Consider the following 12,602-nt stretch of genomic DNA (forward strand, 5'->3'; position numbering starts at 1 on the left):
GTGTCCTAAACTGTCACTCAATGCCTTTAAAAGGAAATATGAAACTAAGCTGGCCTGGCTCAAGCCAGAAGTTTCTGGGTTACCCCAGCTGTACTCTTCCGTGCAGCTGTTTCCATCTAGCTACTGTTATATATTCACTGATATTCACAGAGTAGATGGTTTTTCCATTATCAGTTTTGTACAGAATATTTGTTCCCTTCCTCCCTCTACATTCCCCAGAAATCTTGCTAGAAATCCCTGCCCTCCCACTATCTAGTAAACAGCAGAGGCAGTTGGAGTTTAGATTTTTGCATTCCTCTGTTAGGGAGTGAGCGAACGATCAAACTGCCTGCGCTCACATGCTAAAGCTGTTGCCTCCTCTCCAAGTATTTTAATCATTTCAGAAAAAAAGGGGTGGGTCCACCAGGCATTTGGCAAGAGTGCCCTTTCCTTCAATTGAGGTGGAGTCAACCAATGGCCTCAGAGCCTGGAAAATTTTGCAGGACAGTTTCCCCTGACAGCTTTGCAAGAGTTGTACCATTTCAATTGAAGCATACATCCACACGCTGAGCTCTTGGCTTCTGGCTGGCCTCCCAGAAAAAGATCTGTTTCAGCTTCCCCTTCTCTCTCTTGTCACTACAGTGTCAAGCTTCTCCAGACTTTCCTGGTCAGAACTCTTAAGTGACCATGGCAGACACCACCCTCCATATCGTCGAGCAACCAACTGCATCTGAGGCTTCAGAGGAGCCAGCTACTGAGGAACCCATCAAATCTGACCAGATCAATGGTGTTATGGTGCTCACCCTTTTGGACAAGATTATCGGGGCTGTGGATCAGATTCAGCTGACCCAGACTCAGTTGGAAGAGAGACAGCAAGAAATGGATGGTGTTGTGGCCAGCATCCAAGGGGAACTGGCTAAGCTCACCAAAGCTCACACTACCACCAGCAATACAGTGAACAAGATGTTGGAGAAAGTCCGTAAGGTCAGCGTCAATGTGAAAACTGTCCGACAGAATCTGGAAAAGCAAGCTGGACAAATCAAAAAGTTAGAATCCAATGAGACTGAATTGCTGAAGCGTAGGAACTTTAAAGTCATGATCTACCAGGTAAGATGCCATTTATCTTGTCTGTTTATGTCTTTACAGTTGGCCTTTAAAGGTACCAAAGCAGCTTGTTGCCTCTTTCTTTTCTATATGGGGCTTTCCAAGGCTCCCATATTACCAAACACAATATATAGGACCTTCAAAATTTGTGCCATCTCTGAAATCTTGGAGACAGAAAGGACTGAATGCCCAAGATTTTGCTAAGATTCCAAAATTGGCCTGCACACCAGTTCAAACCTTGGAGGAATTTACTGGAAACCAGATAGGGAGACATTTAGTTGTTCCATAAGACAGAAGGGAACCAACCTGTCTCATTAAAAGTTACAAAACTGGAAATCTTTTGTTAAGCTTCTCAAACATGCATATTAACATTATTTGGGAAAGAAATCTGTATGCTTTCATTGTCACGTTGTGGAGAAGTTGTGTTGCAGAGAATACAGAATAAGTTGTACTTTTTGAGGATGGTGACAAGCTCCTCAAGATTATGTTTGCTGCTATATTATCATTTTGTCCCTGTCTTTAGGTCCTAGAATTCTTTACCACTTTGGCGAGAAGCAGCTTTGTTCTACTTTGTAGTTGCTCTCTCTCCTCCTCTTTCTCTCTCAGGTTTCCTGGCCAGCCTTTAGAACTGTTAATATCAAACAAACAAAAATATGTAGTTCCAAGCCAGTCTTCCTTTTCTGTGGTGGTCTGAGCTTTTGTCGCCCGTGTAAAGAAAAACAGGGCATCATGAGATAAGTCATACTATTGGCACAAACTTAAAAAAAAAATTCAGCTAAGCTTCTTTTCTACCTGAGGCTGAAAATTTGCAAAATATAGTTGCATTTTTACTACCACAACGTGCAAGGAGATCAAGTTAAGTCTGTTTGAGGAATCCAGCAAGCAGTTGACCGATATAACCCACTGATTCATGTCTTGAGCATTCTCAATTATACCATGCCTCAAAGGCGGGAATACTCCAGTATATTTATATGAACATCATCCAACATAGTTATTCTTAATTAAATATTCTTAATTGGAAGTCACCGAAATCGAATTTCAGGGCTCACTGGTTGAAAAATAGAGGAAGTAAAAGCAAGAAGGAATAAAAAGAAGATTTAAAAGTCAGTCTGTATCATTATTGTCTTTTCAAGTATTAATGTTTGCCTCCCCTAAGATTATGACAAAATGATCTTGGATTGTTATAGAAGGTGAAACAACAGCCTGATTTTGAATAGATGTCATACCACGGAACTTATGTTTCCAAGTTTTGTAGAATGGATTTGTTTGTTTGCTTGGAATATTGAACTTTGAAATAGGCATAGCACACTCATTATGTTAATGAATTTGATAGTGGGTCTGCTAGAAGTTAGGCTACAAGTTCTTAAATCCAATCATAGTACACCCTTAAGAGACTAGCATTAAAGCAATTAATGTTCAGCCTTGCACCCGAAATATGAGACTTATAGAAATGATAACCTGCAATATGGAGACATTCTTAGGTGGGCTATTTAAAAAGTTCTATATATGAAATGCTTATAAAATTTAATCTAACATCTAATCAAGATTTAAGAGTGTAGTATTTTGTGTACTTATTTGTGCATAGGCTCCATTTGATTCAGTGGCACTTACTTCTGAGTAAATTGGCCTGCAAGTGGTATCATAATTATATTTTCTTAGTGTGTACTAAATGGCAGAAACAGTGTGGAATGCCTCAGATCATGCAAGTATTGGATTCCTCTTCTCCTTGGTATTCAATACAACCTCATCCAAAGTATTCAAGGAGAAAATCCAATAAGGAGACATGAGCAACCACATCTGAATCATATCTCCCCACCCTCCCACCATTAGTTTCAACCTGTGAGAGATTATCATTGAGGAACAGTTCCTCATAGTAAATACTATGGAGAACCATGTGCAAATCTTAGAGTCTTGAGTTCAAATTATTCCACTGCTTTTAGGCTTAGCCAAATCAACATCTTTCATCCATAATTATCTTCTGTGTAAAATGGCCATTATTGTTCCCAATCCTGCAAGCTTTATTTGTAAGATGGTTATAAGAATGAATGAGAATAGAACAATGACTTCTGTATGCTACAAAAGACAGTAGAACCAATGGCTAAATTATAATTATTTCTGAGTGAATAGAGAGCAGGCAGGCTATAGATAACTACGGAATTAACTTTGCCACTTACATTCACCGTAGCACAAGAATCACAGTCAATATGGGTGTTGGGAAAAGCTGCTGATTGATATTTTCTAGAACTTTGCTTTTTTGCAACACAACTTTTCTCTCCATACAAAGGAAGAAAGATAGATTTGCTTTCAACAGGGGATTTTTTAAAATATCAACCTCAGTCTGTGCTGTTGCTTTGGATGCTTCTCGCCCTGCCTGGCGCAGTGTGTTTTGTTTCAGAATAACTCTGGCAGTGATTGCTATTTGGGCTGAGGATTAGGCCATGCTGCTAACATACTAATGTTCTCTGAACTGTAGCCACAGAGCTAGTACCACTCTGAAAATGTTCTGGGCCAAAAGAGTTTGTAGGCTGTAACACGATTTGAACATTTAAGGGGGCATTAGTAATATGTGTGTTGGTGGGACAGAGGTGGATTGGTGCAAAACAGGGTTGATGCCTTGATCCTGGAAGAAATATTACTATAGGCCACATCAGAGGCTGCAATTTTTTTAGAAGTTATTAAAGCAGTTGTTTCCTTGGGTGTAACCCTGTGAATATCCTAGAGTGTACTTCTGTTATTGCTCCAAACAAATAACACAGGAGCTCAAGGGGCTTACGTGGGGCCTGGTATTTGCAAAATAGATCACTTTTGGAGGGCAAGTTCTATTTCACCTTCACTGAAGACTGAAATGTAGGAATGCTAGGTTCTTCTTTTTTTTTTTCACTTATTCTCTTCTCTTGACATGATTGCAGTCATATGTAGTTTGTTTATTTAGGGCAGAAACCATCAAAACTTGCTTATACAGGTAGTCCTAGTTTAGTGACCACAATTGGGACTGGCAACTCGGTCGTTAAGTGAAGCAGTCGCTAAGTGAAACCACAGGTGTGCTTAAAATCTTACTTCATCTTCCCTTTCCTTTATGGACCTGCGAAGGTCATAAATGTGAGGATTGGTCACAAAGTTACTTTTTCATCACCATCGTAACTGTGAATCATCGCTGTACGAGGCAGTCAGTAAACAAGGACTATCTGTGCAACATTTTCTGAAGCCAACCATAACAATGGATCTGGACATCTATAAAGCAGTACTTAAGAGTATGGTGGCTTGATGCAAAAGTGGTCAGGACAACTACACTTTTTAATAGAAGAAGGAGTTTGAGTAATTATATTTTTCATATAATTTCAGTTCCCCCCCTCAGATTCCCTCTTCTTTATACATGTTATATAATAACCAACTGGGTTTGCCACTCAGTAATGTTTTGACGGGAGCTTTGTTCATTATGGCTCACTGAAGAGCCATGATACAAGCATTTGCTTTGCAAATAACAATTTGCCTGCGTTTCATAATCTTTGTTTTCAGGTATACATTGAAATATCTGAGAATGTGCATTTAACATTTAATGTGTGCATCATTTCTTTGTGAAAATAGAATAAGGGTGTGGCAGTTATTCTGGAAGTGATGTTATGACTGTATTCATCCAACATGTTCAACCAAGTCAGTATTAATCTAACGTCTGCATTTGCACAACATGCTAAGTTTAACTTTGCTTACAGTTTTTGTGGCTTAATATAGGGCTACCAGACTTGAGCTGCAAAAATCTGGACAGCCTATTGATGGCAGCAGAGAAAATGTTCTGCTCTCTTTATTGTCATTTAGTCGTTATATTAATTTTATGCGGCCCAGATTTCATAGCCCCAACTTAGCATTTTGTGCAAGTTTAGGCTATTGAATTAATACTAAGTTAATCATGTTGTGTGATTACAATTTATGAATACCTCTGTTATTTCAGCCTGGGAATGATGCTTGTTTTCTTTTTCTTTTTCTTTTTTTTTGGTGGCAGGGGGTAGTCCTGTAATACTCCAAATTTTCCAAATACTTGTGGCACTTTTCAAGATGAGTTAGTAAATTTTTGTTTGCATAGTTCTGTATAGGATTTCTTGTTTCTCCTTAACTTTCATTCGTCCTTGATTTGCAGGGGCAAATCTCAGCATTTTTCAAAGCAGTGTTGGGACTCATTGTGTTCATCATGTTTTAACCAGATGTTAGTTTTGCACATGTATTTAGAAATATCTCCCTGACATTGTTTTGAAAAATAGGCAAAAAATTCTCTAAATTAAAGATGAAATATAGACAGTAATGGGAATTATTTGTTTCTGCAAAGGATTTCCAGAGGGGTCCATTCTTTTTATTGCCAGAGTTGCCATTCATCTCCATTGCCACTAGTTCTGCTGTGTATTATTACCAAAAGCATTTAGCAGATCTTTCTCTTTTCCAGCACAACAAAAATGCACCTTCCATATTCCCTGTTTTATGCTGTGCAGTGAATCCACATATTGCCGCTATTTTACTGTACTCTGAAATCTCAGTTCTTTATATGTACCAATATTTTTACCCATTTAGTCATCCTACAAGAGAAGCCAGCACTAATTTTCTTATACATATAAGAAGCAGAAGTATATGATAATCCGTAGGAACCTAAGAGCTGTGTTGGATCAAGCTACATCAGTGCCTAAAGGAAGCCCCTAGGCAGGAAAGCAGTGCAGGACTATTACCGCCACCCCACCCCACCCCGACTTGGATTCTCCAAGTACTGATACTCAAAGCCAATGTAGCTAGCCTTAGCCATTTTGATTAAGCTCAAACCACATGAGGTCCTTTTGGTATGCAAGTACACAGTCATAAAGATTAGCATGAATTTACTGTAGCACAGCAGCCTCTTTGTAAGAACAGTTGAATCTCCTTGGATGCTGCAGGCAGATTTTGACAAATAAGTTTCTGCCCTTCAGGATAAAAAAAAAATATCCCAATTAAAGCTACACAAGGCCCTATAAGGCCATGGCCATGTCTTCCCTTGGGAGGCAGCTGTGGGATTGTTCTCTTCTGTCTATTTTCAGTATCATTCATGGCCTTGAAGCTGCAGTTTCCCAAGAGACACTTAGAGAATTTAGCTCTGTGCAGCATCTCACAAAAATCATTGGCTTCTTGCAAACTATTTTCAAGGTTAGCTCCTTTCCCTAGCTCCTAAAAAAGTTGCATGATATTATTTCTCTGTTGTATCTCATTTAGAGTAAATAAGCCTGGTGGTTTATTAATAAGTTGCTGCTTCTCTTGCTCTTATTTTAACCATTTTCCAACCATGGCTGGAAAAGTGGCCTTGTTGAAATGTAATTTGCATTGTTGCAGTAGATTGAGCTCCACAGTGATTAATTAGCTCATAGCATGGGAGATGAACTAAAGGAAGCATCTTTTCCCATCAGTGCTCAGCATAAGATAAGGTCGGAAGAAGGAAAAGAGCACAGGCAGCAAGCAGCTTGTGTTGGACTATAGGCTCTTTGGATCAAGGACTTGTCTCTTGGTTTATAAAATGCCATGTATGTCAATGGTGCTGTTTAAATCATTAAAAAAAAACCAAAACCAATGACCAGCAGTACTTGTGGACCCTACAAAACTGAGTGCAGCAAAGTTAGAGGAAATTGTATCTCATACTGTACTTTAAAAAAATGAAATTGGTCCCTCACCAGGGTTTGGTGTTGACAGTGAAAAGACTTGGTATCACAAACTACAAAAATAAGTTATGGTACCATTTACCTTTTATGCATTCATCCAGCATTGTAAATTGGGTTTCATATACACAGGTCTTTGCCCATGTTCTTCAAATATAGCACATTTCAGTGGCCTTTAGAGTCTATATGTTTTTTTATGGAATAGAGGAATGCAGTCATATTATTTGTTTAATTTTATATGTCACCTGGTCCCCACAGCTCTGGACGGCTTACAAAATTACATTTAAATAATACAGCAATCACTTAATTTAAAAACACACGTTCTAAAAAGCCTACTTAAAAAGGCCTTTGCTCAAACAACCAAACGTCTTCAGCTGGTCTTGATACAAGAATCACACTATGAAGTTCTATAATCTTTTTTTTCCCCTGAACAAATGTATAGATTTCACAGGCATTGGAGAGGCATAGGCAAATAGTGTCTGTTCCAAAGCAACAGAAGTCTAGTATCGCATTATCCTAAATCTTAAAGTTGTTTACATTTTCAAATGGTTTTGCATATGTTGTGAGATAAAATTGATTTTTAGTCCTAGGGCCTTGGAATTAGGTGTGTCTCAGTGTACAGCAATAAGGCTTTGAAAAAAAAGTGGATGAATTAGATCCCTATTGTTTTGACATCAACTTCTGGATTATTCAAAGCAAACACACATTATTTTCCTTTATTATTATAATACCATAGTGGGATAATAAGAATGTATTACAATAAGATTGTCTCATGGCTATAATTGTATTATGTATGTGAGATGGAGAGGTGAGAAAGAATGGAAGAAAATCACCAATCTTAAAAAGAATCATTTGGGAAAGCCTTGAAAATATTTAGAAAAACATGGTCCAAATACTATTTCTTTCTTTTTTTTTAATCCTTTATTACAAAAACAAGTGAACTCTACCTATATTCACTGTACAGCATTCTGAAGTTAATTCATAACCTGACATCTTTCTACAAGACAGAACAAAGTCCAAAGCAGCAGACTTTTCTTTTGTTGATTTTGTTTCATGTTCAGGAAGGAAGAGCAAGTTAAACATTTAGAATGAAAAGTCTCTGGATATTTAGACTGCACTTTAAGGCAAATAGGGTGGACATTGGTGCATGTTCTCATTCCCTCCTCTGCAAGCTGTCTCTGGTTAAGGACAGCTTCAGGAAGGAACTTTGAAATAAGCCAGTTGGCCTGTTTATATTAAAAGTTAAGAGGATTACATTTTGAAAATAATTTTTTTCACAGGGAAATATGAGTGATTTTTTAAGATGTAAATCTAGAGGATGCCATTAATGAGTAAAACCTTTGATCTTAATTTATAATTTAGTCTATGATCAGATTGTTGACAAGGGGGAAAAAGGCATGGTTTTACACATCGTGCTGAGGCTGGAGCTATTTGGAGTCTCTTGGTACAACCACTTCAGGGGAAGATCTCAGGAAGCCTTAACCTTCAGTGAATCAATACACCACAGAGATCCATCCTCCAGGTTGCCCATCTCTATCATCAATGACCCCAGAAAAGATCCACAGAGAAAATGGAAAGTGCTAGGATCCTTTCCCTTTAAGAAGTTCTGCTTTTCACATAAGTTTTCAGACATAAAAACTTCCATCAGGTGCCAAACATTGATGGAACAAATTGTTCTGACTGATTTACTCAGTATTATACAGACTTCTTGACCAGGCAGATAAAATATGGTAACATTTTATGTTGCTTTTTAGATGTATTGGATACAATTTTCATCTTACCCAATCAGTTCTCTGTACAGGATGAAGGACTGTCCAGTCAAGTGCATGTTAACAATAAAAAAAAAAGAGGAAAGAGCAGATCCCTTGGAGTTACTCATCAGGATTAAGCACCTGGACAACTAACAGAGTTATATTGTAAGCGAGGTCTGCACAACATTTTTGAAAACTCAACAAATCCACTGCTGCCAAATGTTGCCACTGCTGCCTTGAAAAATACACGGCTCCATTGCTGTTGCCACACTGCTCCACCAAACAACTGATTGGCACACCAACTACTCCTTTGTGGCCCATGATTATTTTTAATGTATCATTGTGACCCTTTCCCCTCTATGAGTGGTATAGGCCTGTTGTAAACCATCAGGAGTCTTTGCAAGTCAGATGGTTATGTAACAGGGATTCTCAACCTTTTTTTGCTCATGGCCCCATACTGAGCCTCATTTACCTCTGTGACCCCCCCCCCGGCATGCCTGGAAATATGACATGGTCCCCTGGAGGGGGCCTATGGCCCACATTAAGAACCACTGGTGTATAAAATAACAAAATAAAAATAAACAGCTAAGTAATTCAAATTGACATCTATACATAAATTATGATGATGGACGATGCAGTCTTAGATTTGGAACATCTAAAAGTAGAGTGGAATTACCTAGCTCCTAACAATGAAAAAAGTGATGGGACCTGATTGACTTGAACCATCACAAATTCTGTGCACCGTTCCTGCTCATCTGGGATGAGCAGCAGTGGTTTCCAGGCAGACAAAAGAGGGGAGATTCTGTTGTTTCCTTATAGGCCACAAACGCCTAACGCTTGTAAGAACAGAGAAAGGCTACCACTTTGGGGAGAATTATTGCCAAATTTCTGTAGGTGCCTTTGCTTGCGCAACATCCTTGCTGCCATTGCATTGACTTGGCCTGTGCCTTGTGGCTGTGCTTATAGAGAAACCTTTGGCTCCATCAATGCCGCCCACTGACACTCATTTTCCTCACTGTAGCCCGAGACGATCCATGGTGCGCCCAGTGAAACTTCACCGGAGAGTGTGCCCCTTGACCTTTCAGAAGACAGCGAACCTTATGACCTTTCTGGAGAGATTTTGCCTTCTGGCTTTTTAGCAGAAAAAGTGCCATGGCACCCGCTGGCACAGAATGAAAAGGGAGGCAGCGGCTTTGAGTCAGAGAAGGCCAAGCCATCTGCGGATCAAACTGAGCCCTTTCTTCTCAGCCTCTGAAAGCTCTGCCCCTACATTATAGCTGCTGGCTGCCTCACTGAAGTCTGTGGCCCTGCCCTTTTGCTTGTAAAGCAGTTTTGGGTCAGTTTTGTTGCTTTAGCTACTGTTGCACCTTTTTGCTATGTTTGCTAGTTGCTCTAGAGGGGAGAGGACAAAAGGATAGCAGTCCACTCCAGCAATCTATGATGCTGTGCCCATTCAGTCCCTGATGCAATTTGATAGGGTGAGACTACAACCCCTAGCCTTGACCCCCATCTACAACTAATTTCATGGATCCTCATACTGTCTAAAAAGACTGAGGAGAGGGTCAACGAAGTAGAGGCTTTAGGATCTCCTCTCCCTTCCCACTGAAATTTGAGTATAACTTTGCCATACATATCTTGTTAATATGTTATGCATTTCATAATACAGTTTTCCCCAATCTTATATTCTCTGGACACTTTGGACCTAACTAACTCCCACCATCCGGGCCAAGATTCCGGGCAGCAAATTTTGCATGTCTCAAAAGACCAGCAAATTGCTCCTTATTTAATAATTTGTTGTGTTTTTACTTCCTGGAAAGGAAAGAAATGTGGGTAAGGTTTTTCTGCTTTCTATGCTCAAAAAACTTCACTGATTCTGGGCACCCTGGCTTGGCTAGTGGAAGACTGTCATCTACTAATATGCCTCAGACAAGCAAATTGTCTTGAGCTAGTCATATTTTGGAACATAATGTAGATAATGTTATACATACTCCTCTTTCACACCGACAGTAATTAAGAAATTAAATCGCTACCACTTTGCTACCTTTCTGTGAGTTTAAAACTGAACTACTTATGGCTGCTAATAATAGAGCTACCCCCTTCTGATAATTTACTAAGCCTCTACAGAATTATTGTCCCTCCTCATTTACATGAACCTTCAGCACTGAATCTTTATTTCTTTGAGTTCCAGCCTTCATTCATATTTTACTAGTGTCCTAGTGAGCCTACCTATTGTCACAAGCAGCTTAGACTTGACAGGGTAACTGTGGCAACTGTGGCTCTAGCCATCTTGGGACAGTGCCTGAGAAGATCTAGCAGCATTGATGTCTTGCTATTTCATATGTGCCTTAGGACCTGCCTGATATGTGTTTCCTAGCAAATGGTGTAAAGACCTATGGAGTGAATGTTGTATCACATCAAGCCACTAAGCTCTGGAATTGCTTTGGATTTTCTTAGCTGTAATGCAAACAATCCTGTCCTGGCATAAGTCATGTCTTGGCAAAGTTTTGTTTCAGCAAAGAGAGTGCCAAGCATGGAAGAGGTCAGATAAACAGAAATAAACTCCTCTAATTTGGGTATAGTTGGTAGGAATAAGGACCTAAATAATCTGACAGAGTGCCATTTTCTCTTTTAGCATACTTTTTTCCCCCTAATGCCATTCTGGTTTGTTTTTGGATGAATTAGATAGCCCACCAGATGGTTGTGCAGACGAGCTACCTCTATTGTAAGCCAACACTGCGGCCAGAGAATCTATTTGGGTCACTGGATGGCCAACCATAGAAATCATTGAAATAAGTAAATAAAATATAGCACTATGTTTTGGGTTAGCCATGATTTATGGAGTAAGCCACATTGGTTAGAATCACACAACATGCTAAGCCAAAACCAGTTAAAACATGTAATCGCTACCACACTGCTTTGTCCGCCAAAATATCATCTTTTTTCTTTTTCCTTCTGTAAACCAGAATTGAAACCCCACTATTGCCTTCAACAAATCATGGAAGAAAGATGAGTGAAAGACCATGAGTCACAATGGCTTTTCCTACTGCAGCTTGCATATAAAACATAATTTGTCCAGGTTGTTTGCAGTTTGGCAACTGTAGATGAGAGTTTATGCCAACTTTTACAGGAAAACAATAGCAGAGGATGGGATCAAATAAAGATTCCCTTCATAGATTCATTCTGGATGCTGCTTGGACATCATCACCTTCAAATACATGCAAGCTCAAACAGAACAAATCACAGATTTTTGGAAGAATCAAGAGGGTTTTTAGTGGATTGTGATATACTGTATGTACTTGTGAATAAGCCAAGAATTTTAGGTGCCAAAATGCACCCCAAAAATTGTGTTCGGCATATCTGCAGATGGGTTTATCCATGAGCATATACAGTAATACTTTTGTAAAGTACCCGTATGTCCCGTATATACTCACATGTAAGCCCATCCACGGATAAGCTGATCCTCTAATTTTTAACCAAAATACCATGAAAAATGGATAAACCATTGATTATCCATGGATAAGCCAATTTTGAAAATTAAAACATACAAACTTTTTGAGGGTTGGCTTATTTATTTTATTTTATTTATTTATTTATTTATCATATTTATATAACTGCCATCTCACAGAGCATGACTCTGGGTGGCGTACAATAAAAAAATATCTGCAGGTAGTTTTTCAGGATATTTTGGTTAAAAATTCAAGGGTCGGCTTATCCACAGATGGGCTTATACATGAGTATATACAATATCCTTAGTATGAGAAAAGTCTGTTCATTTCCCAGCAAGATAGAATGCTTAATCACTTTTTTCTTCTTTTAAGAGCCATTCCATTCACAAAAGAATAATGTTTTATATGAAGGACATCTCTAGAAGGGTTCCTTATGCACACGTACTCATACACATACACATATTCCAGGAATACCTTGTCTCTGAAAGAATATCTTCCTTGACATACTCTATGGCCCAGAGTTTATAGTATTAGCTAGGGTTTATTGAACAAAGCAGAATAAAAGTTATTACATCATGCCTAACCAGGCAATCTTCAGGCTCTCAAATAATGAATAAAAAATATTCAAAATCTTGTACAATTGTCAACTTTTTTAATGATTT

The 12,602-nt window shown here is 38.8% G+C and overlaps 1 protein-coding gene across 1 annotated transcript in view; it reads left to right on the forward strand.

Moving 5' to 3' along the window:
• The first annotated feature begins 475 nt into the window (after positions 1-475).
• Positions 476-12,602, forward strand: part of CAVIN1 (caveolae associated protein 1) — a 29,846-nt gene continuing 17,719 nt past the window's right edge. Inside the window, exon 1 of the mRNA XM_007429655.4 lies at positions 476-1,086. Within this exon, the coding sequence (XP_007429717.1) occupies positions 667-1,086 (420 nt within the window). The 5' untranslated portion in view covers positions 476-666. The remainder of the gene's footprint in view (positions 1,087-12,602) is intronic.

The sequence above is a fragment of the Python bivittatus genome, unplaced genomic scaffold (genome assembly GCF_059951505.1).
Source record: "Python bivittatus isolate LINGU-HERP-01145 unplaced genomic scaffold, Pbiv_v1 ctg000410_np1212, whole genome shotgun sequence".
In the NCBI taxonomy this organism is placed as follows: Eukaryota; Metazoa; Chordata; class Lepidosauria; order Squamata; family Pythonidae; genus Python; species Python bivittatus.